The sequence below is a fragment of the Triturus cristatus genome, chromosome 5_2 (genome assembly GCF_964204655.1).
Source record: "Triturus cristatus chromosome 5_2, aTriCri1.1, whole genome shotgun sequence".
Lineage (NCBI taxonomy): Eukaryota > Metazoa > Chordata > Amphibia > Caudata > Salamandridae > Triturus > Triturus cristatus.
Window position 1 is genome coordinate 961,862,951 of NC_140588.1, and position 25,790 is coordinate 961,888,740.

General features: G+C 44.8%; 1 protein-coding gene across 2 annotated transcripts in view; it reads right to left on the minus strand.

Moving 5' to 3' along the window:
* The window catches only part of COL4A6 (collagen type IV alpha 6 chain), an 847,824-nt gene that overhangs the window by 178,002 nt on the left and 644,032 nt on the right, over positions 1-25,790 (minus strand). For both annotated transcript variants that reach the window (XM_085608162.1, XM_085608161.1), the window contains 3 exons: positions 24,958-25,179; positions 15,529-15,690; positions 13,172-13,342 (listed from right to left, as the gene is read on the minus strand). In XM_085608162.1, the coding sequence (XP_085464288.1) occupies positions 13,172-13,342; positions 15,529-15,690; positions 24,958-25,179 (555 nt within the window). The remainder of the gene's footprint in view (positions 1-13,171; positions 13,343-15,528; positions 15,691-24,957; positions 25,180-25,790) is intronic.

Consider the following 25,790-nt stretch of genomic DNA (forward strand, 5'->3'; position numbering starts at 1 on the left):
CCACCAACTTTTAGTTGGTGGTAAATACCGAATCCCCACACCCACGACACACTCCCCCTACATCTCATTTCAGGATTCGGTATTTACCGAATCGGTAAAATTACCGATTCGGTAATTTTACCGATTCTGTAAATTACCGAATCCTGAAATGATCCCCCTACATAGCAAAAGCCTAAATACCGGTCGGTAACGGTATATTTACCGAAAATCGGCCGTTACCGACCGGTATTAGGCTTCCTACATATGGCCCCAAATGCGGCAGATGCTGAGTCCTATGACCTCATGAACGATGGAGGGCTTTGGACTCACCACTGAGGAGTAGAGGATGAGGTTCAGGGAAACTCAGAAAACCTTGAGTCAGACCTAGGTATATTTTGTCAACTTCTCAGTCAAAACACTAGGTGGCTGGTTAAAAGGTAACAAGGTGCAAGACTATGATGGGCTTTATAATCTTATTATGAAAGAGCATATGTTAAAAATTAAAAATTGCATCAGGACTTGGTTGACCTAGAATTGGGAAAGAAGGCTGAGCACTGGGTCTAGACTAGGTTAACCAAGACAACTCACGGTGGGGGTGACCAAATGAAGAGAGTTGCTAAGCACCCTCAAGGGAAGATGGTGAACAGTCTAAAGACAAAAACACAGAGTCCTCTAAAGACCCCCAAAAACCTGTTCAGGAGAGTGGGCCCCGAGACCAGACACAGTCCAAGGATAAGAACTGGGATCCGGAGAAGGCTAGGTGCTTTAATTGCAAAGCCAATGGGCGCCGAACTGAAGACTCCCCCTAGTGTACTGCAGTGGTGTGTCTGCAGATGGGATGCTTAGTGTGCCTCGACCAGGTCAGAGAGCACGCTGAAGCTATTTTAGTTTCAGAGGATGGGGTGGATGTAGCTGCCAGAACAGTAGCTGTAGGAAGCTGGCTCTGTATATACTAACCAAAGTGAGGTATAGTGTGCGCAAAGTCCAGTGGAGCTCTAACAGTAGGCAGAGGTAAAGTTAGATAGAACCTTACTCTATTTGTGGTAGTGTGGTTGAGTTATCCAGTGGGGGATAGGAGGCCTCCGGTTGGTGGCTGCTGACGAGCAGGTCACAGGGTTGTGGGAGCCAAGCTCCTGGACTTAAGCTCAGGGCAAATGAGGGTTTAGGCCAGCACAAATGATGCACCCGCAGCAGCGCAGGGGTGGCTGGGTGCAGAGTGCTGTTTGGGCGTCAGAAGCCCTGTAGCTTTCAATGGGGAGTCTCCGGTTTGCAAAAGCACTGCAGGCTCGGGGATGAAGGTCTTCTGGGTTTGACCACCACTTGGAGAGGTAAGTTGGGATCTTGGGGGTTGGTTAGGCACCGTCGGTTGGGCCACCCAAGGCTGTGGGGCGTCGGGTGCAGGGGTGCCTTTTAGGGTCCTATCTTCTTACCAGCTCCTGGTTGCGGTTGGGGAGACCTTCTGGTTTGAGGCTGCAGGCGTCGGCTGGAGGCTTGAGGCAGGTCAGGGGTCGCCAGATTTCAGGTCAGGATTGCCAGGGGGACCTCCTCTTGCTGTTGGGCCACGCGAACTCGGGCTGTGGGTGTCGGGTGCTGAGTGGTGCAGACCTGTGCATCCTTGCAGAACTGGAGTCTGTTTGAACAAATTCGGTGTTCACGGGAGACAGAGTCTTTGGGATTGAAGGCAGGCAGATCCTCCGGGTTTGTCGAAGGTGCTGGCTGCAGGACACACCGGGATTTTGCTGGAGCATGTTTGAGGTGGGGACAGGCCGGTAGGGCTGGGGCCAAGTCAGTGGGCGTCCTCCTCTTGTTAGCTTCAGCACAGCTGTTCGGTCCTTCTTCTTTTCTTCTTGCAGGTTCTTGTCTGAGGAAGCAAGGTTCAGTGGTGTCCCTAAATACTAGATTTAGAAGCATTACAGGTAGGTAAAAGGTTTGGACCAATGGGTCCCTTCCCTGGGTTGGGTACACCCCCTATTATGCCACCCTCCAGTGGGAGGGGGGCCTTTCCCTGGTTGGCTGGGTCCCCCCCTCTGCAAGATGGCGGAGACTGAGAGTTGTGCTTCACCTCGCCTTCCTCACCTGAGGGCTGGAGTTGGCAGAGGTGGGCACACCTCTCTTCCTCACTTATTTTTCCCACCGGTTCACCCACCCAATGTGGGGGTCAGAACCTGTGGGGACCGGTTGCTCAAACCAGCAAGTGGCCTGGGGCAGCTTACAAAGGCGGCAAGCCTTTGAAGCTTCCCCTTTGTGGACCCTGCCCATCCTGGGGGTGGAGGCTTGGCACCTCGTCCCAAGATGTGCATTGTTTCAGACCCCCGATTGCAGCAGGCTCTTGACCCGGGGGTCCAGAAACATGTCTGGTGGTGGCAGCAGAAGGCAGCCACACAGCCTGGACACTAGTGGTAGGTCGTTTTTCAGAGGGCATCTCTAAGATGTCCTCTGTGTGCATATTTTATTAAATCCCACACTGGTATCAGTGTGGATTTAATGTGCCGAGAACTTTGATACCAAACTTCTCAGTTTTCAGTGCAGCCATAATGGTACTGTGGAGTTCGTAATGACAAACTCCCAGCACCATATAATCTTAATGGCAGCACGGCACTTACAAAGTCTAAGATTGGAGTTAGACACTGTAGGGGTACAGGGCTCATGCACCTGTACCCTCACCACTGGTATAGGGCACCCAGCTAGAGGGGTGACTAATCTATGCCAGGGCAGTGGGTTGTAGGCATGGCACACAGGGATGTGTGACATGTCGACTCTTCACTTTGTTCTGCACCAAGACACGCAGCCTGCAAAGGCAGTGTGTGAGTGTAATGGTACAGGGCCTCAAAGGTTGGCACAATAAGTGCTGCAGCCCTTAGTGGTCTTCCCTGGTCACAGTGCCCTGGGTACCTGTGGAACCATTTACCAGGGGCTGACCTGTGGCCAGAGATGCCAATTGGGTACAGTTTTGGGAAAAGAACACAGGCCCTGGGAACCTGATTGGCAGGGACCCAGGGCACATCAAGTCAAAGTGCATCAGTAGTCTGGCAAAAAGTGGGGGGGTTACTGAAACATAAACCCAGCTTCTCACAGTAGCTGACTGGACAAATGTATCTAGTCACCAATGCTGATAATGTGACCAAGGTTAATTCCATGACTATGGTGTCCTTGGAGTGGGGAGAGGTTACTGGCCAGAAAAAGGCAGTTGTGTCCTCTGCAATTCCTGTTGAATGTCTGCTGGGGAATTATGTTGAGTCCTCAGCATGGGCTGAGGTAGAGCTAAGATCCCATGCAGCCATGCTGGGGATCCATGTCTGTGAGTAAAACCCAGAGCACAGAGCACAGAGCAAACCCACGGGGTGACAAAGAGATGCCGGAGTCTCAAATAGAGTCCTAACCCTCCAAGAGAAAAGGTAAGTAGTCTGTGAAGCCAGCTTCTGATCAGCTACCAGCTCAGGTTCTCTCTCCTCAGGGAGAAGACCTGTCAGCCCCAGAGGGAACTGAACCCCATGATGTTGGGCCTTACCTGGCAGAGCTCCCAGGTTCCCAGGTTCAGGGGAGCATCGAATCCAAATGCAACATTACAGACATGGGCTTTGAGAGTCCTCTATTGAAATAAATCTCATTAGCAAAATTCCTGAGCTGCACTGATATATGATCAATATGCAAGCAGGAGCCATGTGAACAGTAGTGAAAATAATAACCCCTCTGCTCACCATGCTGCACTCCTCACACTTCAGTCAATGGAAGTCTCTCAATCAAGGTGTGTGGTTTATGTGAAAACCCTACCAAGTGGCCTATCAATCCCCTATGAGCTATTGAAGAGCTGGTTAAACACACAATTGAATTCATCCATTCACAGTACATTTGCTCAGCATTTCTGCACAGGACTGATCCAATGTCAGCAAACACGTTTTCATTGTTTATAGAAGGTGCATACAGACTCAACAGCAGGAACAATTTTCCACACAGCATGTCACATTATCACATTGTGATCTATTTTTCGAGTCTGCAAGCCTTCCCTCATATTTCTTCAAGGCGAAGCCCATTGTTGCCAAAGCTTGTGCATATTTAACTATTCTGTCTTCTACATTTCAAATACTCACTTTCAGCAGGACTATCCCTCAGTCCATGTCTAGTCACAAGACTTTAACTAATGGTAAGTGTCTCTATAGCTTCCATTATTTTTTATTCTTCAAAATTAAATGTTTCAGCTTTGTACTAGAGGAAGCCAGTGACTCAGACATATTCGGGTTCCCCAGTAGTTGAGATGTTAGAACCATTTGCAGCATCTGGGAAAATGGTTGAGTGGTGGCAAGTGCTTGCTGTGGCCATCCCCTTGCCATTATTGGGAATATGTGACAGCCTGGAGTTCACCCCTCAGCCCCATTTTGCGCACTCTGTCTGATAACCAGTGCTACAACACGACTGGAGAATGACTTTTGTGCAGTCTGCAATGAACACCTCGCCTCGGACCCACCAGCTAATGTGCATTTGTGCTCAACTAAAAGAATAAACTGCTTGCTTCAATTACTTATAAAGTGCAGTGGACAAGCGCTGTTTATCTTTTAAATGGTACATCAAATGCTTATTTCAAAATTCACAATGCGGTTAGTCACTTAACTCCATACTGTGGTAAATCGAAAGACTGCAACCCATGGCCGGTCGGAGACCACTGCTACATGGAGTCTCTAACAGTGTGGCTCTTACCATGGTACTGTCCTGCAACACTCTTCCTCTCCTCAGACAACCCAAGCAGCACTGCCACCTTGTGAGATAACAGCCTTTTTGCAGGTTCACCCCCAGTTTATGCCCCCATTGTGAGTACTAGGAACAGGTTTAAAAGCTCTGAAATGCCCTGATCCATGCTTATCATCTTCACAGAAAAGTGGCGACTGCCATTTTGTTTCTCGGACCGGCCCAGTGCAGGGAAAAGACAATTTAAACAAGCATTTGCAATGCAATAGGTCTCGCATTTACGCGAGTTTAAGCTATTGGCATTGTAAGTGACAATGCCTTTTATTTATGCTTTAAAAATGAAAACAAAAATAAAAGGCATTGTCATTTACAATGTTAATTACTCAAAATCGTGTAAATGTGAGACCTATTGCATGGCAAATGCTTGTTCTTTTTCTTTTTTAGCTTTCAGCCATGCTGACCAGCAGCTGTGATGCTGTACACCATGTCTGAAAAAACATTGACAAAGCCAGTACCTTCCACAAGTGAGACCTACTGGCTTTGCCAATGCTTGTTTTTAATGCACTTCGACCACAGAAGGAAATGCATCTCCACAAACGTCAGACAATCCGAACGGGTGGGTCGCACATTTCCAACTGCATTCACAAATAAACACAACGCAGTATATAGCCCATCTTGCTCCTCAGAACCCACCCCACCTAGCTTTACTCAGTCACTGTAGCACTCAGTGCCTGTACAGAGCTCCGCAGTCTTTTCGATTGGTTCACGCTATTTAAATACCACATGCATGCACATATTACACATTCCAACATGAAGACTTGTTATTGTTAAAGCTACCGTAGAATGTACATTTGTGTTTTGATACTCTTTTAACAACATTTTTATGACTGTATGGCTCAACACCAGTAGTTCTAAAAAGCAGGTACTGTGAGGGGTCCACATCGGGGTCTCAAGATTTCTTTTTCACCCTGCGGGTAATGGTAAAAATTAACTCTAAAGCAGTACCAACATTCACTGCCTTTGAGGTGACTTTAAAGAGACTCATACTTCTTTCAGTCTCATTTCAAAACGGAAGCCTTTTCATTGTTCTGCAAAACTAATCAATAGTTTTTGCTTATCAATCTTAGGCAACCAACAACCATTGACAAAGTCAATAGTTGTGGCTTGTTGTAGGTGTATTCTTACTTGTATTATGTATCCGGGTGCAATGACAGAAGCAGCAAAATACAGTTGGGCGGTCACTGCTAAGCAAAGATTTTAAACTTACCAGTTTTTAAGACACGCCCTTTTATTATATCAGCCATACCCCCGGAGAGACGTACCCTTCCCTCCTCACACACAGTTCTTTCATTCAACCTAAAGCCCTGGGTAAAAATATTAAAGGTCCGTACATATAGTTACATCAATAATTTAAAACTGATTTCTGGAGACTATCTCGACAGACACATTGAAACAAAACCAATGGCATGTGTATTGAGCTGAAGAAACCAGGATCCAGTTGAAACCTCAGGATTCAAAGTCGGCCCTTGTAGGTTTCTTGTAGTAGTGTGGCACAGCGTCACAACATGCTGAACCCCTTCCCAGCACTGGAACATGTGATCAGCAAGCTAAATAGGAGTTCGATTAATTAAAAAAAAAAAAATATATATATATATATATATATATATATATATATATATATATATATATATATATATATATATATTAATAATGGAAGGGAGATTCTGCTTCTGCTGTATGTGATTACACAACACATTTGTGACCTGTAGGTTACACACAAAACTCTTGCAGCAGGCATATTAACCTATTCAGAACCGTGACCTAATTAAACACACAGTTCCCTGCAGAAAATGGATCCAAAATGAGCTATTTTACAAGTATCATATTCCTTAGACCTGCTGGATACAAGTAGATGTATTGTAAAGCAGGTGCATTATTCCCCTAAAGAAGTCTTCAACTGCTGCCTGTCGATGGCTAGTAACCTAAACTTGACCAGCTTTTTAATCTCATTCTGCCATGTTTAATGTCGTTGGGGGTGGGGCGAGGGCCTGTAAAATGAATACTTATACGAACCAAGACTACAAGCTGTCATTTACTGCTTCACGTCTCCGCACTCTATGCTCAATCTGTGGGTTGTCATGCAGCCATTGTTCCCCAGCAACGATAGGACTGAAAGTTTAAATACATTAAATACAGAACGTCGTCACGGACGCTTCTATCCCACCCCTTACCATAGATATCGTAGAAAAGTGTCACACTACAGACGTGGCTCTACATAAAACAACTCTGGCAATCAGTGTAAAATCGCCCTGTCGTATATACAGTGCTTCATTTGTAAAATATTAAGTGCCAGGGCTCTGACCAGGAGGCCACTGCAGCTTGCACCACCCATCGCCCCTGTCATCGCTGCCAAAACAACTACTAAACATCTCTCTCGCATGTTAATGAGACAGTTCAGATAATTCCAGGTCCCCAAAGCTAAAGGAATGGCTGGGGAGGCAGGTGTTAGTAATTTTATAATGTATATTGTTTTCCTAAATAACTGTGATACTGCTTATCTCTAAATTAAATGAGCAGCGCCGCCTTGTGGCAGACTGCCCTATGTGTGGTGTTTGACAATTAGGTGCCGAGCACCGGAAATCAATTAAGTGCCGGTGGTCAGCACCGGAAAGCTCCGGCTCAAATTAAGCACTGCGTATATAATAAATATTCAGTGACTCGCCATTCAAGAGCCGAACTAGTCCCCCAACCCCGACGTACAAGTTTCATAAGCTTTCACACATGCCTCTCCAAGCGCACACAAGCTCTACTGCTGGCAACAAACGGACAGCTCTCTTCCGCTGACACCCGCCCCATGCATCACCATCCCTCCCCTATGGCGAACCGTTCATCTCCATGTCGTAATTCTGCATATCGAGTTTTCCCTTGTTTTACTGGTCTCCAATGCACAGGGTTTCACGAGCCTGTGAATAGTCACTAGCCTGTCACAGCAAGGGCGAGACATCACAGTTCTACATTGGGGCAATACTTAAAGTTTCACGGCCCCTCCGTGCTCCGAGTTGAAAGGGTTACTTCCTCCAGCCTCCGCGCACCACCGCGACACAGAACGGAAGTGATGTTAGGCTTAAGACAAGGGGGCGCTGGCTGTGTCCTTATAGTTTTGAATAGTCTTGGAAATTTAGCGCGGAGAGGGGGCGGATAAAGACTTGGAAAGGGCTGGGCACCAGGGAAGCAAGTAGGTCTCCGCAGCAGTGGGATGAGTATAATGGTTAAAGTCAGAGGCGCAACTAGAGCCAAATTTCGGGGGGGGCTAAGAAAAAATTTCGGGGGGGGGGGGGGGCTGAAACTTTAAGCACTAGGCAGAGTGGAGCTGCAGGGGCTCTTAGAAGGGGTGAGCAATAGGCAGAGTGGAGCTGCAGGGGCTCGTAGAAGGGGTGAAACAACAGCGAGGCCTCATTAACATGCAAATGGTCTTTTAAAGACCTGTGAAGTGCTCGGGTGCAGCTGTGTGTGTGCCCGGGAAGCTGTCTCAGTCCGGGCTGCCACACACAACGGGGGGGGGGGGGGGGGCTTTGGGCTGAAGCCCTTGGAGTCCAATGGGTGTTGCGCGCCTGGTTAAAGTACATTCCACTTGACTTGATCAGAATTTAGGACGGTCAGACATTCGCATTAAACGTACGTGCAGTCCAAAATGGTGCTGTATACTGAGGTTTCAGGACTAACGGTCTGGTTCGCTTGAGGCTGCTGAAGGAAACTGAAGACCTCAGGTGATTTTGAACGCTTCTTGAGAGCGGTGGGTCTCCCGGAAAGAGAGGTGGTGCTCTGGTCTTGAATTTATTTTAGACACTTTACTTCTTAAATCTTTTTAACTCTTGCGCTTGAAGGCTTTTGTTTTAAAGTTCATTTAAAGTCGGTAACTATCTGTATTTCTTTTGGAAGAATCCTCGAACTATATTGAAAATCAGATATGTTGAATTTTTGATGATTTACCTGAAAACAAAGAAATTGTGTTTTTTTGTCATTTGCAAGATCGAGTTCAAAGTAGCGGAGTACACTAGTGCATGTAATTCCACATAGTGTGCAGAAGTTCGGGGCCTTTAAATCACGAAACATTGTGGCTTGTTTAAACGAGTGGCGCGCGCGTGCCACAGCAAGACATGTGGTTTCAATTATCGCGCCCGTGTCTGGGCACGATAATTGAAACCACATGGCGGCGGTGCGGGTAACCGACACCACTAGGCCATGGGCGGAGCGACGTCCGCCTTTGGCCAATTGCGTGCTGTCTTTGATAAAAAGACACACGCAAAGGCCAATAGCGTGGCCCAAAGAACAAGTTACTCACCTTCGGTAACGCTTTTTATGGTGGATACAGTATCTGCCTGTGGATTCCTCACTTTATGAATATCCCCCTGCGCCAGCATTCCGGAAATTTTTCGTAGCTCTCACATCGTCAAGGCTCCGCATGCGACTCCGCATGACGTCACAGGAGCCATAAGAAGACCACGTTGGCGTGATGACGTCAGTTCCACCCATTTTTTCTGTGCCACAGAGGCAAAACGGGCGGACTGACATTGATACAACGTATACATAGTATACAGAATTCACACAAATACACTCAGTGTATAAAGAAAGAAGAAAGCTTGCACTTCAAACAAGAAAATAGTAAATAAACAGAGGTAACAAAGTCTTGAGTACATATAATACGTCAAAAAACGAAAGTCTCAGCTTCTATGGTATAAAAGGGTGGACAACGGGGAGGTGGGTGGGTCTGTGAGAAATCCACAGGCAGATACAGTATCCACCAGAAAAAGCGTTACCGAAGATAAGTAACTTGTTCTTCTGATGGATACATCTGCCTGTGGATTCCTCACCTTATGAATAGAATCCCACAGCAGTACCTCTCCCGGAGGTGGGTGTCCACCCTTCTATACCAAAAAGTCCTGCAAAACAGAACGCGCAAAAATGGCCATCCCTCCTCAATTCGGAATCTAAGCAGTAATGCTTCGCGAAAGTGTGGAGGGAGGCCCAAGTTGTGGCCTTACAGATGTCCAAAACAGGAACACCTCTAGACAATGCAGAAGTAGACGATTTAGACCTGGTGGAATGACTTCGCTTCACTGAGGAACTATCCGACCTTCTCTCTCAATCCTCTCTCTCTAACTCTAAAAACAACTTCCTTGGAGACTTTAACATCCACTGGAACAATACTGCTGACCACACAGTCACTCATCTCCTCATTCTTCTTGAAATCAATGGCCTTCTTCAATTCTGTCACTCGCTAACCCACACCAAAGGTGCTACTCTCGATGTCATCATATCCAATAATGACCAGGCTTCCATCTCCAGCATCCTTCCCATTGACTGGTCTGACCATCACCTCATCCTGTTCCAGATCGAATCCGCTCCCCCCCCCCCCTATTAAAAACCACTTACCCTTGAAATGGACCAGAAACCTCACTCAAATCCCTCCTGGAGAACTCGAATCCAAATTTCGAGCTAAACTTCTTCTCACCCCTCTCTCCCAAGATGCAAATGAGCTCACCGAACACTTCAACAAAACCGCCAGTGAGGTCATAGACCTCCTAGCCCCCCCCCCCCCACACTGAAAAAGCTAAGAACCATTCCTTTCAGAACTTGGTTGAACTCTGATCTTAATGAGGAAAGGCGAACACTCAGACTGACTGAAAGATATTGGAGAAAACACCTCTCCGCTACCCACCTCGCCTGTCTCAGGGCCGCTAGATCATCCTATAAAAAACACATCTTCAAGGAGAAGGCCTCCTTCTTCCGAATACAATTCGATCGGGCAAAAAACAGACCCAGAGAATTATTTAACATTGTTTGCCACCAAATATCCACAGCCCCCCCCAAACATATTACATCAACTAATAGATGTGAGGAAATAGCCAACTTCTTCTCGGATAAAATTGCCAAAATCGATCACTCCTTCCACCTAACTGTGATCCCACCCAATTCCCCTCTTGTCGCTGACAAATACACTAAACGATCCCTCTGGCTTGAACTCGAAGTCTGCAACATCATAACCAAACTTAAACCGTCCTCACACACCAAAGACCCTATCCCGTCCAGTCTTATCCAGAATCTCAACCACATCATTGCTCCCTACTGGACCAACATCATCAACACTTCCTTCTCCACAGGTTGTGTCCCGGACTCACTTCAACTTGGTCAAATCACGCCTATTCCTAAAAATTCCACCGCAGACCCTAATGACCTGAACAATCTCCGCCCTATCTCTAACCTAGCTCTCCTGTCTAAAGCCGTGGAAAAATGTGCTCTGCTTCAACTAGATAAACACAAACAATTTCAACCTTCTAGACCCTTTGCAATCTGGTTTCTGAAAAGGCTGCAGCACGGAAACCGCCATGCTTAATATAATGGCGATGACATTCACTCTTCCCTTGACAACGGTGAATCCTGCCTACTCATTCTCCTTGACCTTTCGGCTGCCTTTGATACAGTCAACCACAACTCCTTTCTCAAAACGCTCAAGTTCAGCTTTGGCCTTAACGGTCAGGTTCTTAAATGGTTCATCTCATTTCTCAAACACAGAACACAACAAGTCAAAATGAACGACTCTCTATCCAACACCTCTCCGGTTTCCCTAGGCGTCCCCCAAGGCTCTATCCTCTCCCCTTCACTCTTTAACCTCTTTATGGAACCTCTTGCCCTCATCCTGAAACAAGCAGGAATCAACTACCGCCTCTATGCTGACGACACACAACTGTACTATAAGATTATGTCTCAAGCTGATGTACTTCATCTTACCAAACCTTAAACAAGATCCAACACTGGTTCCACTCCAACCACCTGAAACTAAACCCTAAGAAAACGGAAATCATCCTCTTCTCCCCCAAAAATAACGGACTGCCAATCCAAACCTGGATCTCTGACCTCAATGCACTCAACTGCTGCTCTCTTTGTCCAACTCAGCGAAATCCCTTGGTTTTACCGTTGACAAAAATCTAACCCTCAACGATCACATAACTCTGCTAAAGGAGCTCTCTTCACTCTCCGTCACCTGAAGAAAATCAAACCCTTCATCCCTCCTGAAGACTTCAAATGGGTCATCCAATCCCTGGTTCTCTCTAAAATCGACTATGGGAACACTATCCTCACAGGAACCCCCAAAGTCCACCTAGCCCAACTCAGATCTGTCCTCCACTTAGCAGCCAGGCTTATCACTGGCTATAAACGCTTTGACCACATCTCCCCAGCCCTGAAGGCTCTCAACTAGCTCCCCACCGAAGGTAGATCCACATACAAGACAGCATGTATCACCCATAGAGCCCTACACCAAAATGCCCCGCTGTACCTCACTAACAAACGCAAAAAAGCGGGCTGCTCCAGAATGACGAGGAGCACACACACCTTCCTCCTCATCCCCCCCCTTATTCAAAAAGAAAACTTCTAAATCCTGCTCCTTCTCTGGAAACACGCCGACAGTCTGGAATGCCCTCCCAAAGGAACTGCGCTGCAACCCCTCCTACATCGCCTTCAAAAAAGACCTTAAACTGCACCTCCTCGACAAATACTGGGATCTTTAAATTCAGCCCTCTGACCACCTACGACCCTATCCTCCTCCACCTCACTCCCTCCACTCACCTCTCCCCTCTCCCAGTCTTATCTATCCTACTCTACTCCCACCTCCCTTCTTAAAACCCCGCCTAGATGATCGTCCCCCCTCCCACAACCTGTTTTCCCCGCCTATCCTTTTTGTCTCTATCTCACTCTCAGCCCTGAATCTTCCCCCGCACCAGCCACTGTATATGGTAATTTAATTTATTTTGCTCGTGCTGTGTCTCTGTTTTATTAGACAACTACCAAACATTTATTTTATTGATTGATAATACTGTGTTTTTCTCTTTTGAGCAACTTCTGTATTTTTTGTTCTTGTTTTCTTTTCGCACATGTTAAGCACTCTGATACCCCCAGGTCTAGCCAGCGCTATATAAAACCTTTCAAATAAGTAAGGGTAGCAATCACTAGAATTTCTGTAACGTCGCAAGAGAAAAATTTAGCAGTGCCATAAGGAATATTAAGCGTGGGAATGTGTTTGGGCTACAATAATCATGTCTACTAAGCCCAGGAACTGGAAGCTCTGCTTTCTACATCAACAGCAGATATTATGGAAACTGGTATGGAAAAGCACATGCACCAACTCTGGTTTCCTGAGCCATTAGCTGAAACATAGAATTGCTGCACAATGACTCTTGGGCAAGGTTAACGTGTATACAGAAATGGACAATTTGTTTTAAGAGAAGAAACCAATCTACGCATTCATATGCAGTGAAGTAATGATATCATGTTGTGATATTTCATTTAGCAGTAAATGGTTTTTGTATATGTATATGTAGACATCTGTATGAAGGGAGTCCTCTATTTGTCTTTGATTCATTTAGAACACATTACAGTGACAGCCTCCGGGCCTGTCAGTTATTCTGTAAGTTACATGTGGCAAGCCTATAGATGGAATGCTATTTTCACTTACCCTTGAATCCGGAAAGTCCTGGAAGCCCATCTTGACCAGGAGCTCCAGGAGGCCCTGGTGGTCCTAAGTCACCAGGACGACCTACTCTGCCAACAGAGCCAGGCTGTCCTTTCATACCAGCGGGACCAGGGGGTCCAGGGTCTCCAATGAATCCTTTTCTTCCAGGGAAACCTGAAATTGTTGTAGAGTGGAATTTAAAATGCATGCTATGACAGTAGAGCACCTGTCGATCAGAACACTTCACCAAGCGCAATCACTTTGCACATTTGTTAAGCCTGAAGATGGACAACGAGTTATGCTACAAGCAGCTTTATTATAACAGACAAAGTTTAGAAACGGCAAAGCATTAGTTGTCTAACAATAAAATATCTATACAGATAGTTACTACCTAAGTCACTACAAAAACTGGCTATAGTGAAACCCCTTATCATTATGAGTACTTATTGTGTACGTGATAGCTTTTAGCCAACATGACATGCAGGTTATCATTATTAGAAACTTTATGAGAGAGATCCAGTGATTTGTGTCAATGGAGTTCATGGAGAGAGCAATTGGTCAGGTAAAGCAGTGGAAGCTACATTTTATACTTATTACCCCAGTGTTCTCTAGTTACTTCTTGCTCCATAGGGTAATGGGTGCTCAATGCACCTTCACATTAGAATTGGGGAAGGAATTTAGAAGTTCAGAAAGGAGATGAAAAGGAAAGGTGGAGGGTGAAGTTACTTACACAATTATCTTGTCATGCTCCAGATAATTACAATTATCTGGAGCATGACATTTTTATGAGCAACTCGTTGCACCCAAGGCTAGGCCCTTCACAAACATGATAAGAAACTATTTGAACTGTTGATTTAAGATATGTGCTGCCCAATCCAGAGCAATTGTACAATGCCGGACTTACAGTTATTGCAAAGAAACACACTCAATGTGTGCCATCACTTGTGCTTTATCACCTGGTGAAAGGAAGCTCAAGCCTGTAGTTAAAAATCGTTAAAGATGTATTCAACACCTGTTATTTACAAGACAGCGGTATTAAAAACGAAATAAAAATATTTATTGTTATAACTATTAACAATATTATATAAGCAACGTAAGGATCTGAGCTATTGTTGAGGGGACGCACAATGAACTGCATAAATAATCTTGATGCAACAAAATGGCACACTGAAGATCAGGGAATGGGAGGGTGGCTCACGACAAAGGCCATTGGTTAAGGCAAGAACACGCAAGAAATGTCCAATGCACATTGCATACTTCTATGGTGGCTGGCTTGACAAGTGCATTCCTGTCCTAAAAGGGAAGAGTTCTTAACAATAATATTAGATGACATTAACATCAAGCCTTGTAGCACCGTTAAAGTAAGGTAGCACTTTCTAGTAGCAATTGTTTTGTTGCTATTTATAGAAGGTGGAGTAGCAGGAACAGGAGGTTTCATGGAAACATAGCACTGTATATGCACTGCTGTTTCAATCTGTGAATTCTGGTAACAATTGTTATTTTTTCTGCTGCATTAGGATAAGGGGTGTCACTAACAGTCAATGCAACCTTTGTAGCATCAAAAGCTAGGCAGTTAGTCCATAAGCTTTTATGCTACACTGCATCTTCTCACCTTGGCAGCCTATGTGATGAACCCAAAACCAAACAGTGTGACATCAGACAAGGAGAGTTGATGGTAAATGGAAGAGAGGCATGATGAAGGAGAAACAGACAACAACATGTGATAATTGAAAACACAAAGGGTGGAAACAGGGAGTTAATGTCTCAGGCAGAATGCTGCAACAGAATTCCAGAGATACTCATCAAAGGCCATTGTCCAATTAGGAACCGTGCTCACTGACATGTCCATCACACCAACCAAAAACATGCATACACTCAAGAAGTCACTGTCACCATGCCAATTCTGTAGATTTTAAGAATAATCATCTCACTTTAGTGTTTCAAGCTTGCAGCTATTGGTCTAGTAAAAAACAAATAATTTTTACTTTGAACATCAAGTGTGAGTTATATTTTTAGTTTCTATAGAGGATTTAGATTTTAAAGCTAAGGTTAAACATAAACAAATGCATTTCATGTGTTAAAGGTTAAACGGTCCAAAGAGGCGTATTTTGAGAAGGAGCAAGGACTCAAATTAGTTGGAAGGCTAGAAAAAGAAAAAAACACAATCTGCAACAACCTGAAATAGAAAGAAATAACTCTAAAATGTAAGCTTGACGATGTAAAAATGATACAACCACATTTTAATTTTTAACTCATCGTTATAAAGACATGCTCATCGGCAAAAGCAGGAAAGTCTGTTCTGAGTGTACACATGCTGAACATAAGTAATCTTTTATCATTAAATAGTTGATGGAAATTACCTGGTGATCCGGGATAACCAATGCCCCCAGGTGAACCTTGCTTTCCTCTGATGCCAAATTCCCCGCTAGGTCCTGGGGTTCCCCTTGAACCAGGAATTCCAGGAAATCCTGGATCACCTCGTTCACCTTTGACACCCATTAAACCCGGCCTTCCGTCATAGCCTGTGGAATAAGAAATTCATGTTTATGGAGAAAAAACACAATATAAAAATTGAGAGCAGATAGATGATAAGAAGCAAATATGTCAATTGTGCAGACTATTTGGAGGGGATACCAAAATGGGGCTATGTACCGTGCGCTTTTCTCACCTTTCTTTAGGAAGCTGGCTCATTATATAGTATACCAAAACGAGGTAGACTGTGCAAAGAGTCCATGCATCCCTTATAAGTGGACAAGGGCTTGCTCTAGCAATCCCAAGGTGCTCTCTTAGGAGGCAGTGTGGTCAAGCAGCCTTAGGCTTATTAGAGAGGAGTGTTAGACATCTGCAATACACACACAGTCAATAAATGGTACACACAACTCAATAAGGTGATCCAAACCAATTTATAAAAATAACATGTATCTTTATATTTATATATCTTTAGGCACCAAGATCATCAAAATCAGGTAAGTACATTTCGAGATAGAAATGTTTTTACTTAAAAAAAAAAAAAAAAGTTACTTACCTGTACACTGTGGTTCTCCAGTATTAATATCTTTCGTAGATTAACATGCTTGAATCTTCCCCATCGTCAATCAGTCTCATGTAAATACATTAAAAGACATAGAGAAAGCAATTGAGATTGTTAACCAATTCACACTGTTTTAATAGACTCAAACTTCAGCCAATCAGAGGCAAGTTCCAGGACCACTCTTTCCCTGCAGGGCCACCATACCTCAGATTTCAAGCAGAGTGTAAATATTTATCCATGAGGTATCTAAGTGGTGTACATAAATGGGGAGGAGAGCGGGTTGCATGTGAATCTATGAAATATATAAATATGGGAGAACCATAGTGTACAGGTAAGTAGCTTGTTTTTTTCTCCAGTATTGAATCTTTCATAGATTCACATGCTTGAATCAGAGTACCTAGCAGTACGCAAAGGACGCATGGAGGAGGGCTAGGCGAAAACCACTCTCTACATACAAGATACCTTGTGCAAATAATGAAGATATCAGCATGAACAATGGATCAGGAAAAAATTATTGCAGTGAAATAAATAAATAACAACCTGTACCTTAATGAAACAGGGGACACAAAACTGTCTGTCTGTACGTAGCATCTGCTTTGAACGCTGAATCCAAACCGGAGTGTTTGGTGAAGGTATGAGCGTTGCTGCTCTACAGATGTCTGGAAGCGATACTCCAGCAAAGAAGGCTGTGGATGTCACCATCTTTCTCGTAAAATGCGCAGCAACAATCTTGTATAGTGGTCTTCCTGCCCTGTTGTGGCAAAAAGCAATCCCCGACATTACCCAATGAGCTATACTGTTTCTTTAGAGTTCACAGCCCTTTCTGGGAGATGCAAAAGAGATGAAAAGATGATCACATTTTCTGACAGTCATAGTTCTGTGAATGTAAAATTTCAACCACTGCTTGATATCCACAGAATGGAGTGCCCTCTCGGCAGCTGAAGAAGGGTTCTTAAAGTATGTTGGAAGAATAATGGGCTCATTCAGATGAAAAGAAGTCGGAATCTTCGGGATGAATTTCGGGTTTCAGTGACAGTAAACGCTTGAATCTCAATGTTCCTTCTGGTAGATATGAGAGCCAATAGAAGGGCTGTATTCCATGAAACATATTTCAGATCTGCCTAGTGTATTGGCTCAAAAGACAGTTTCATGAGTTGGGAAAGGACAGTGTTTACCTGCCACTATATTGCTGGAGGCTTTATCGGTCTGAAAGCCCTGAAAAGGCCCTTTATAAATTCCTTTATCAGCCTGGTGGACTACAGTGAAATTTTACCAGTTTGTCTTCTGAACCTGGAAATTGCAGATAAACGCACCTTAACTGAAGAGTGCGCCAAGCCTGACTTTGCCTGGTGAAGGAGATACGGCAACAGTTGCTCTGGAGAAGAGCTAAAAGGATGTCTATTGTTTGTGAAACACCAGCAACATAATCTTCTCCATTTTGCTACATATGACTTGTTAGTTGAAACAGCACAGGACTGTTCTAGAATAGATCTGCATTCTGCTGCAATATTTAGAGATCCAAACTCATGTTCATGAGGTACAATGTCCATAAATTGAGAGACTTTATATGAGGATGCACTATTTGGCTGTTGTTCATGGAAATCAGGTTCTCCATCTGTCGCAACTAAATGGCAGAGAGACAGACATCAGGAGCAGTATTGTACCGGCCATGCTGGGGCTATAAGAATTAGATGGCATGGTTCCATCTCTATTTTGCATATCACACTGGGAATGGGATCAAAGGGTGGAAATGCATAAGCGAACATTCCTATCCATTGTATCTGAAGAGCATTCCCCCAAGACCTTTTCTGAGGGAATCTGCTTGCAAACACTTTGCATTTCTTGTTGTGACTTGTTACAAAAAGGCCGCGATTGGGGGTGCCCCACTTCTTGAAGACTTGGGATAATTATTTTTAACTCATTTCCCATTTCTGGCATTGACTGGTTGTTCTGCTGAGAGAGTCCACCCATTCGTTTTCTATGCCTGGAACATGCTTGACTTGTAGAAAAATGCAGTTCTGCAGCAACCATTTCTATATTTGTTGGGCTGAGAGTCTTTTCGATCTTGTTACCCCCTGCTTGACTAGGTAGAACATGGTGGTGGTATTGTCTGTTCTTACTAAGACAGAAGAATTGTGAATTCTGGGTAACATTTGGAGACTTAGGAATATAGCCTTTAGCTCCAGAAGATGTATGTGCATCTGTGATTCTTGGAGCGACAATTTTCCATGGATCTCTCGCTCCTGGAGATGTGCTCCTCATCCTTCCAAGAAGGAATCCATTGTAATTACGTAGCACAGTCATGCCAATCAAAAGAGAGACCTGGAGAGATGTTGACCTCCTTTCTCCACCATGGCAATGCTTGCTTAATTGCAGGGGTGATGTCGACGAAATCCCCGAACGACCCATGAATTTGAACCCATTGCACAGCCAGCTGTTCCTGCAATGGCCTCATGTGTAGCCGACAGTTCAAAATTAATGGGATACACAAGGATAGCAACCCCAGTAGGGATTTGAACGTTCTTACTGAAGTGGACTTTCTTGTTATCAGAGAAGTAGCCATATCCATTATCTTGTGGACCCTTTCTGTAGACGGGAAGGCTCTGTCGTCCTTGGTGTCCAGAATGGCCCCTAGAAACACCAGCAAACTTGTTGGTAGGAGAGAAGACTTTTCCACATTCAATCTTAGCCCGAGAAAGTTGAATGCTGCTGACAAGCCAAGGTAGATTCAACTGCAGAGCGGAACGAGTGTCCTTTGACTAACCAGTTGTCCAGGGTAGGGGAATACCTGATGGCATTTTTTTCTCAGGAAAGCAGCTACTGGTGCCATGCCCTTTGAGAAAACTCTGGGGGCCGCCAGTAGGGCAAAAGGAAGAAATTTGAATTGGTAGTGGCACCCTGCCAACTCGAACCTCAGGTATGTGAAAATATGCATCCAAGACCTCAAGAGACATCATGAAATCCACTTTGTTGAGTAGCAACAGAATTTCCTAAAGTGACAGCATTCTGAAAGGTTGCTTCTTTATTCATTTGGTCAGCTGCCTGCAGTGCATGACCTGTCTCCATTTCCCAGACATTTTCTTTATGAGCAAGAAGTTTGAGTAGAAACCTGTGCTGTGCTGGTGGAATGGAATGTCTTCTATGGCCCCCCATTTGAGAGAAGCAGAGATATTTCCTGTTTCAGGAGAGAGAGGTGTTGATGCTTCCTTTTTGGAGGTGGATGGTCAAAGGGGGGCAGGGGGGGATCTTTGAAAAAATTCCAGGCGGTGACCCTGATGTATAATGTCTAACACCCATTTGTCTGTGGTGATGCTCTCCCACTGATAATACATGGAGAGATTGTGGATCGACTTTTGATGCAGGTTTGAGGGGGCTGGTGCTTGGGAAAAATTCACCGTATCCTTGCAGAGTCTTGGGCTTTTCCCACAGCCAAGGGTCGCCTATGAGTTGGCTGTCTCGTGTAAACTGTAGAGAAAGACCTGTATTACTGCTGTTGTTGTAGTCCAGCGCACTAGGATCGATAACCTTGCTGAGCATATGGCTGGTATCTGTAAGACTGATATGAAGGTCAATGAACATATTGCCCTCTTCCTCAACAAAAAGGCTGAAAAGGCCTCTATTGCAGCGTTCCAAGGGAGCGCGTTATTTCAGTGTCCGCTTTGAAGATCTGAAAAGCCTCATCCACATGTTTGCCAAATACATTTTCCCCATCAAAGGGCATGTCAAATATCTTGGCTTGAACCTCAGGGTGGAACAAGCTGGCTTTCAACCGGACCTTATGGCACAGAACTGCAACTCTCATCTGACGCAAAGCAATGGATGAGATATCCATGTTCATGTCAATAATCTCAGAGGATAAGGACATATGGGGCCCATATAGGGCGTATATTGCAACCATGCGACAGTCCTCCACCGCACAACTAGAAAGCGGCATAGTCCCGGAGGGTATGGGGTGATGGGAGATATCCCACAGATAAGAAACTACCACCTTATTAGACATACATCCACAATATTGACCCAAAATTACATTGAGTGTTCTAAATGTGTTGAATAGCATAGGCGAGAAAGATGAAGCGATTGACTGTGGTAGTTTGAAGAGCAGATAGAGACGAACCGAGGGAAATGTGACATGCTATATTGTATACTTGTGATAATTACTACAGGATATGTTCTCAGACATTGTACGTTATTGCTGTGAGAGGAAATTTGAAAATAAAGATTTAAAACAAAATATTAAAAAATAAAAAAAATAATCTCAGAGGGCGCTTTGTCACCGCCTTGCAAAATTTCTCTTGCCTCCTTTTTCTTATCCTCTGAGAGAGGATCCAAAAGAGGAGTGAGGTCGAACCACAGTTGGCAGTAGTAAAGACCCAGAATGGTTAAAGCATTTGAGGCCATGTTGGAAGTGGCTGCGGTAGCTGCAAAACGTTTGCCAATATTATGAAGCCTCTTTCCTTCCTTGTCTGGAGGTGGTGAACAAGGGGCAGATGGATTCCTTGAACGCAGCCTGCATTATCACCGAATCTGGAGTGGATACCCTATCAAGCAGGCTGGTGACAAATCAAGTACTTTATAGTTTTTGTGCATACATGGGACTACAGCAGCGACTGAAGCAGGATTTATCATTAACTTAAGGCCTTCTTACCCTATGTAGTTGACAATGGGTATCGATCTGACTGACTTTCTTGCAGAGTCTTTAAAGTCATACAGAAGACAATCTTTTTGCTTTAAAGGGAGAGGCAGATAGAACCTCATTGATACACATTTCAGTAGCTCATGAAACCCTCCACCGTCTTCAAGAGTGGAACTTGCTGAAGAAGGCTCTGATGAGGGCAAAAAAGGAGCCAGAATCATCCCATTCCTGACCCACTGTTCCTTGATCTTGAAAAAGTTCACCCTCTTCAGGTTGGTCGTCTGGATCATTCTCAATGTAATTGTCTCTGATGGTATTGGGAGGAAGCACTATCCAGGACTCGTGTGTGCACAGGTGCAGGACATTTAGGTCGAGGTGTCACCTCCTGCACATCTGCTTGGGCTGGAGGAATAGGAACTGGAGCCGTTGATTCTGGAAAGCCCTTATAATAGTCATTGATCATATGCCTTAGATCAGTGACCAAGGAAATAGGCACCAAAATAGTGTCTTCGCTCGAACTCTCGTGTTCACCATCTGGGTCTTCAAAGAGATAGTGCTCCTGGAAAGTATCATATCTATCAGTAGCTGAAGAGTAGTGAATGAGAAATCCTCTTCTAGGAAAGTAAAAGTGTGCCTGTCATGACCTTCGTCATCCCCTGAATCTTGGCATTTTACTCTCAGTTGAGAAGCGCTGTAAGCCGGTCCGAAAAGTCCTTCATCACAAGACTCTTCCGTGTCTAGCAGGTGAGCCGGAAGAAGAAGGGAGACCTTACTTGGAGAGGTGATGTCTGGTCTCAATTGTGCTGATGGACCTTCTTTAAAGAGTGCCCTCTTTTTCTGCCTCATTGACAGGCTCGTCAACGATGCTGTCAATGGCGGGAAGATCTTCTTCCAGATAGAAACGCCAGCCGCCACTATTGTCATCGATGGGGATTTAAAATCAGTAGTTGACGGGATTACTGTCGTCGATGTTGATGACAGGGAGGTTGTCGGACCTGTCGATAACAAAGCCATCATCGACGTGGTAGGGGTTACCGTCCTCCCTAAATGTACGGTCAATAAACGTATCGTCAACGATGTTCCTGTCGACTCTGGTACCACTGTCGACAGTCTGATTTTTGTTGAGGTGTGACTGGAACAGAGGAAGCCATGGTCTTTTCTTTGACTGACTAAAGGAGTTTTCAGAGGCTGACGTATCAGATGTTTTTCAGCAGTCTTAGATGTCTTTCAGTCCTTAGCATATGATGTAGAGCCCTCATTTTTTTGCATTCACTCAGGTGGGGAGCGTTTTGGACTTTTATCCTACTCATCACAGCAAGAGTGTGATTGGGACTTTTTCCACTGAAATTATAGTTGAAGTCTGGCTTCTCTGTCCATGAAGGTCTAGGCAGAAAAAGTTCTGCAGTGCTTACAATCCTTTGTTCTATGGTTCGGATGCAGACAGTATAAACACTATTTGTGAGGCTCTTCATAAAAAAGTCTAGGCTTGCCACAAGACTTGCATGTCTTGAAGAGTCTTTTCTTTGGTTCTTCAGACATATTTGAGAAAATATTGAAAATGCAGTACCTCAGAGTTTTAGCAGATTAATATTTCTTTCCTTGAGAAGAGAAGGCAGGGTCAAAAGTTCACAACTGTAACAAACTGAGCAGAGCTCAGTGAGACTTCCTTAACACCATGTGCGGTTAGAAGTCTGAGGGATGGTGGCTCTGAAGGGGAAGAGTGGTCCTGGGTCTTGCCTCTGATTGGCTGAAGTTTGGGTCTATTTAAACAATGTGAATTGGTTAACAATGTCAATTGCTTTCTCTATGTCTTTAAATGTATTTACATGAGACTGCTTATTTTAAATACAGTGGTGCTCCCACCATGACAATGGGGAAGATTCAAGCATGTGAATCTATGAAAGATCAATAGGCGGCAAAGTTATTCTATGGAGGAAAAACAACGACTGCATATAAGTTCTTTACAGCGACTTACGAGACCAATCTCCTGGACTTAAGGTGACTATGATGCAAGGTCTAAGGCAGCCAACAGGTAGCCTCGGGCGGCTCAGGGGCGGCCAAGTGCAGAGGTGCAATACAGTGTCAGGTACCCTGTTGAAGTCAATAGGGATCAGTCTGGTCACACAGAGGCTGCAGGTTTGGACTGGGGGCCAGTCCAGCTGAACCAAAATGGGGCTCAGGTCGCACGATGGTCGGGGACATGGTGACACCGTTTGTTCTCTTCTCCTGAGACCAGGACGGCCGGGTGCAGAGGTGTCCTGAGACGTTGGGTTTCTGTCACCTGAGACACTTGCAATAGCAGGGGTCTGAACATCTTCGGGAAGTCCAGAGCTGGGAAACCCAAGGTGGGCTTCGAGTCTGGAGGGTGTGGGGACCACGCTGGCACCTTTGGCCCACTTCAACTCAGGCTAGTGCAGTGGTGCTTTCCGGTGTCAAGTTTTTGGCAGTCTGGAGTCCTCACAGCTCTTTTGGAGGTGCCTACAGGATGCAGGAGAGCAGCTCTGCTGCTCCACGGGAGTTCCTGGGTCTTTAGTTGAAGGCTGGATGTCCTCCTAGCTTTTGGAGGCACAGGCAGCTGCAGGGCGAGTTGTCTTTGGCACAACTGTTGAGGAGAGCAGACAGGCCAATAGGGTTGGCGCCAAGTCAGTTGCTGGTCTTCTTTCAGGGCAGCGGGATCTGATTTCCTGTTGCCAATGGCTCCCATAAACACTAGATTTAGGGTTGTCAGGGGAGTGTAGGGTAGTAGCCAATGGGCTACTTACCCATGGGATCACTATGCCCCCTATACAACCACTTCCAGTGGGAAGCGGGAAGTGGTCATAACGCTGTCCCAAAATGCCTAATTCTGCCATCACAAAGATGGCAGACTCTGAAATTTTGTGTCCATGACAGGTAGCTCACTAATAGGCCAAATGGGCCCTCAACGAAGGGGCGGCATCCCTCTGAGGGAAGCCAGAATTGCATACCAAAGGCCGCAGGGTCTTTGAAGCCCAATGCCTTGGAATGCAAACTTACAGGTCATTCTGCTGAAAGGGGGTGTAAACCACCCTCTGCAGATGCTGGCTTTGTTCCGGACCTCCTGAGAGAGTTGGCCCTCACCCCTGGGAGTCAGAAACCTGTCTGTGGTGGCAGGCCACCACACTAGTAGTTGATGGGTTTTCAGGGGGCACCTCTAAGGTGCCGTCTGGGTGCATGTATTAATAAATCCAACACTGGAATCAGTGTGGGTTCATTAATACAAGATATTTGACACCAAACATCTTTGGTTTCAGTGAAGTCATTATGTAGCTGGGGAACTCAATTTCACCAGTGTCCAGCAAGTACTTAAAATGGCTTCCCTAGTCACTTGTACTGGCAGTAATTGGACTGGCTAGCACATGGGCATACATGCTCATACAGATATGTCCACACATGCTGTATAGCGCACCCTGTCTTAGGGCTGTAAGACCTGCTGTAGCGGTGACATGAATACACTGCATGCAGTGTCCGTAGGCATGGCACACATGGCTGCATGCCATGTCACGTTTTCACTTTTGTCTGCAACAAGACACACAGCCTGCAGTGGCATTCTATATGTGGTTGGTGAGGGGTCACTTAGGATGGCACAATGCATGCTGCAGCCCTTATTGACCCTATTTAACCTACTTGCCCTAGGTACCATTTACTAGGTCTTACAGGGAGTGTTAAAGTTATTGTCAATCAAGAAAACAACTGTACAGTTTTAGGAACGAGATCTGTCACTAAGGACCTGGTTAGCAGGAACCAAGTGCAGTTCCAGTCAAAATTGCACTGAATACCAGGCAAAAAGTGTGGGTGACCATTTCAAAAAGGGGCTCTTTCCTACACTATCTATATTTGCCCTTTACATACTGAAACACATAAGCAATAAAAAGTATTTGAGGGATTCACTGTTAAGGGTTTGAATTAAAAGTGCTTCATCAGTACATGTAGCTGATTCTTAAAACCTTTCCAATTCCTAAGTGTTTAAAGAGAGTGGGTAATTTTAATGCTAAAATGTTAAAATAACAGCATAGTGCTCATTTTCTCATTCAGTTGCACTATACACAATTCATAATTAATCGGTTTACCAAACATTCAAAATGAGTGTGAAAGCAATGCCCTTACCTTTAGCTCCTGGAAACCCAGGATCTCCTGGTATGCCTTTATCTCCAGGGCACCCATCTTGACCAGGGTTACCAGGAGAGCCAGTCTCAGCACCTAAAACGTCTCCTGGGGCTCCTGGTGTACCTGGAGGTCCACGAACTCCCGCTTTTCCAGGTAAACCGTCTCTTCCATCCAGTCCTGGGGGTCCTTGAGGACCCTGATCACCTCGAGGACCAGTAAATCCTTTGAAGAGAAAAAAACTTGCAGAATTTAGAATAAAAAGCCATATAATTCTATTTAGACTGACATCATATATTTGTTAGGGCATTTCAGTGTTTCTGGCCTCACAGTTCAATTACTAGACATCATAAATGTTGATGGGATAGATGCACGTTTCCAGCATAAACAAAGCATGGACCATTCAATCTCCTTTAATATAACCTGAGATAATTTACTGAATTTCAGTAGTAATAAAAATGAAATGGTATTATTACTTTACACAGGCTGCCCTAGACATTATTCCTTTAAGTCATAACTGACAATGATCTTTTCTTTTATTTAAGTATAAATCATTTTTATTATTAACAGGAAAGAGTGAGTACTGCAGGCAGACATGCATGGGGCAAAAACAACAATAAAAATCTTGACAGTATTTTTTTTAAGTGATTTATAAAGCGCATGGTTACACCTCATCAGTGTGCCCCGCGCTGGACCCAGGAGCTTGGCAAAGAGGCTGGTAAGGCAAATAAGGCGATGAAGGACCGAGCTTAATATTGAATCGGGTTAAGAAACACTCATGTTTTCAGTTTTCTTCTGAAATTAGTTTCTGTGGGAGAGGCTCTCAGGGCATACGG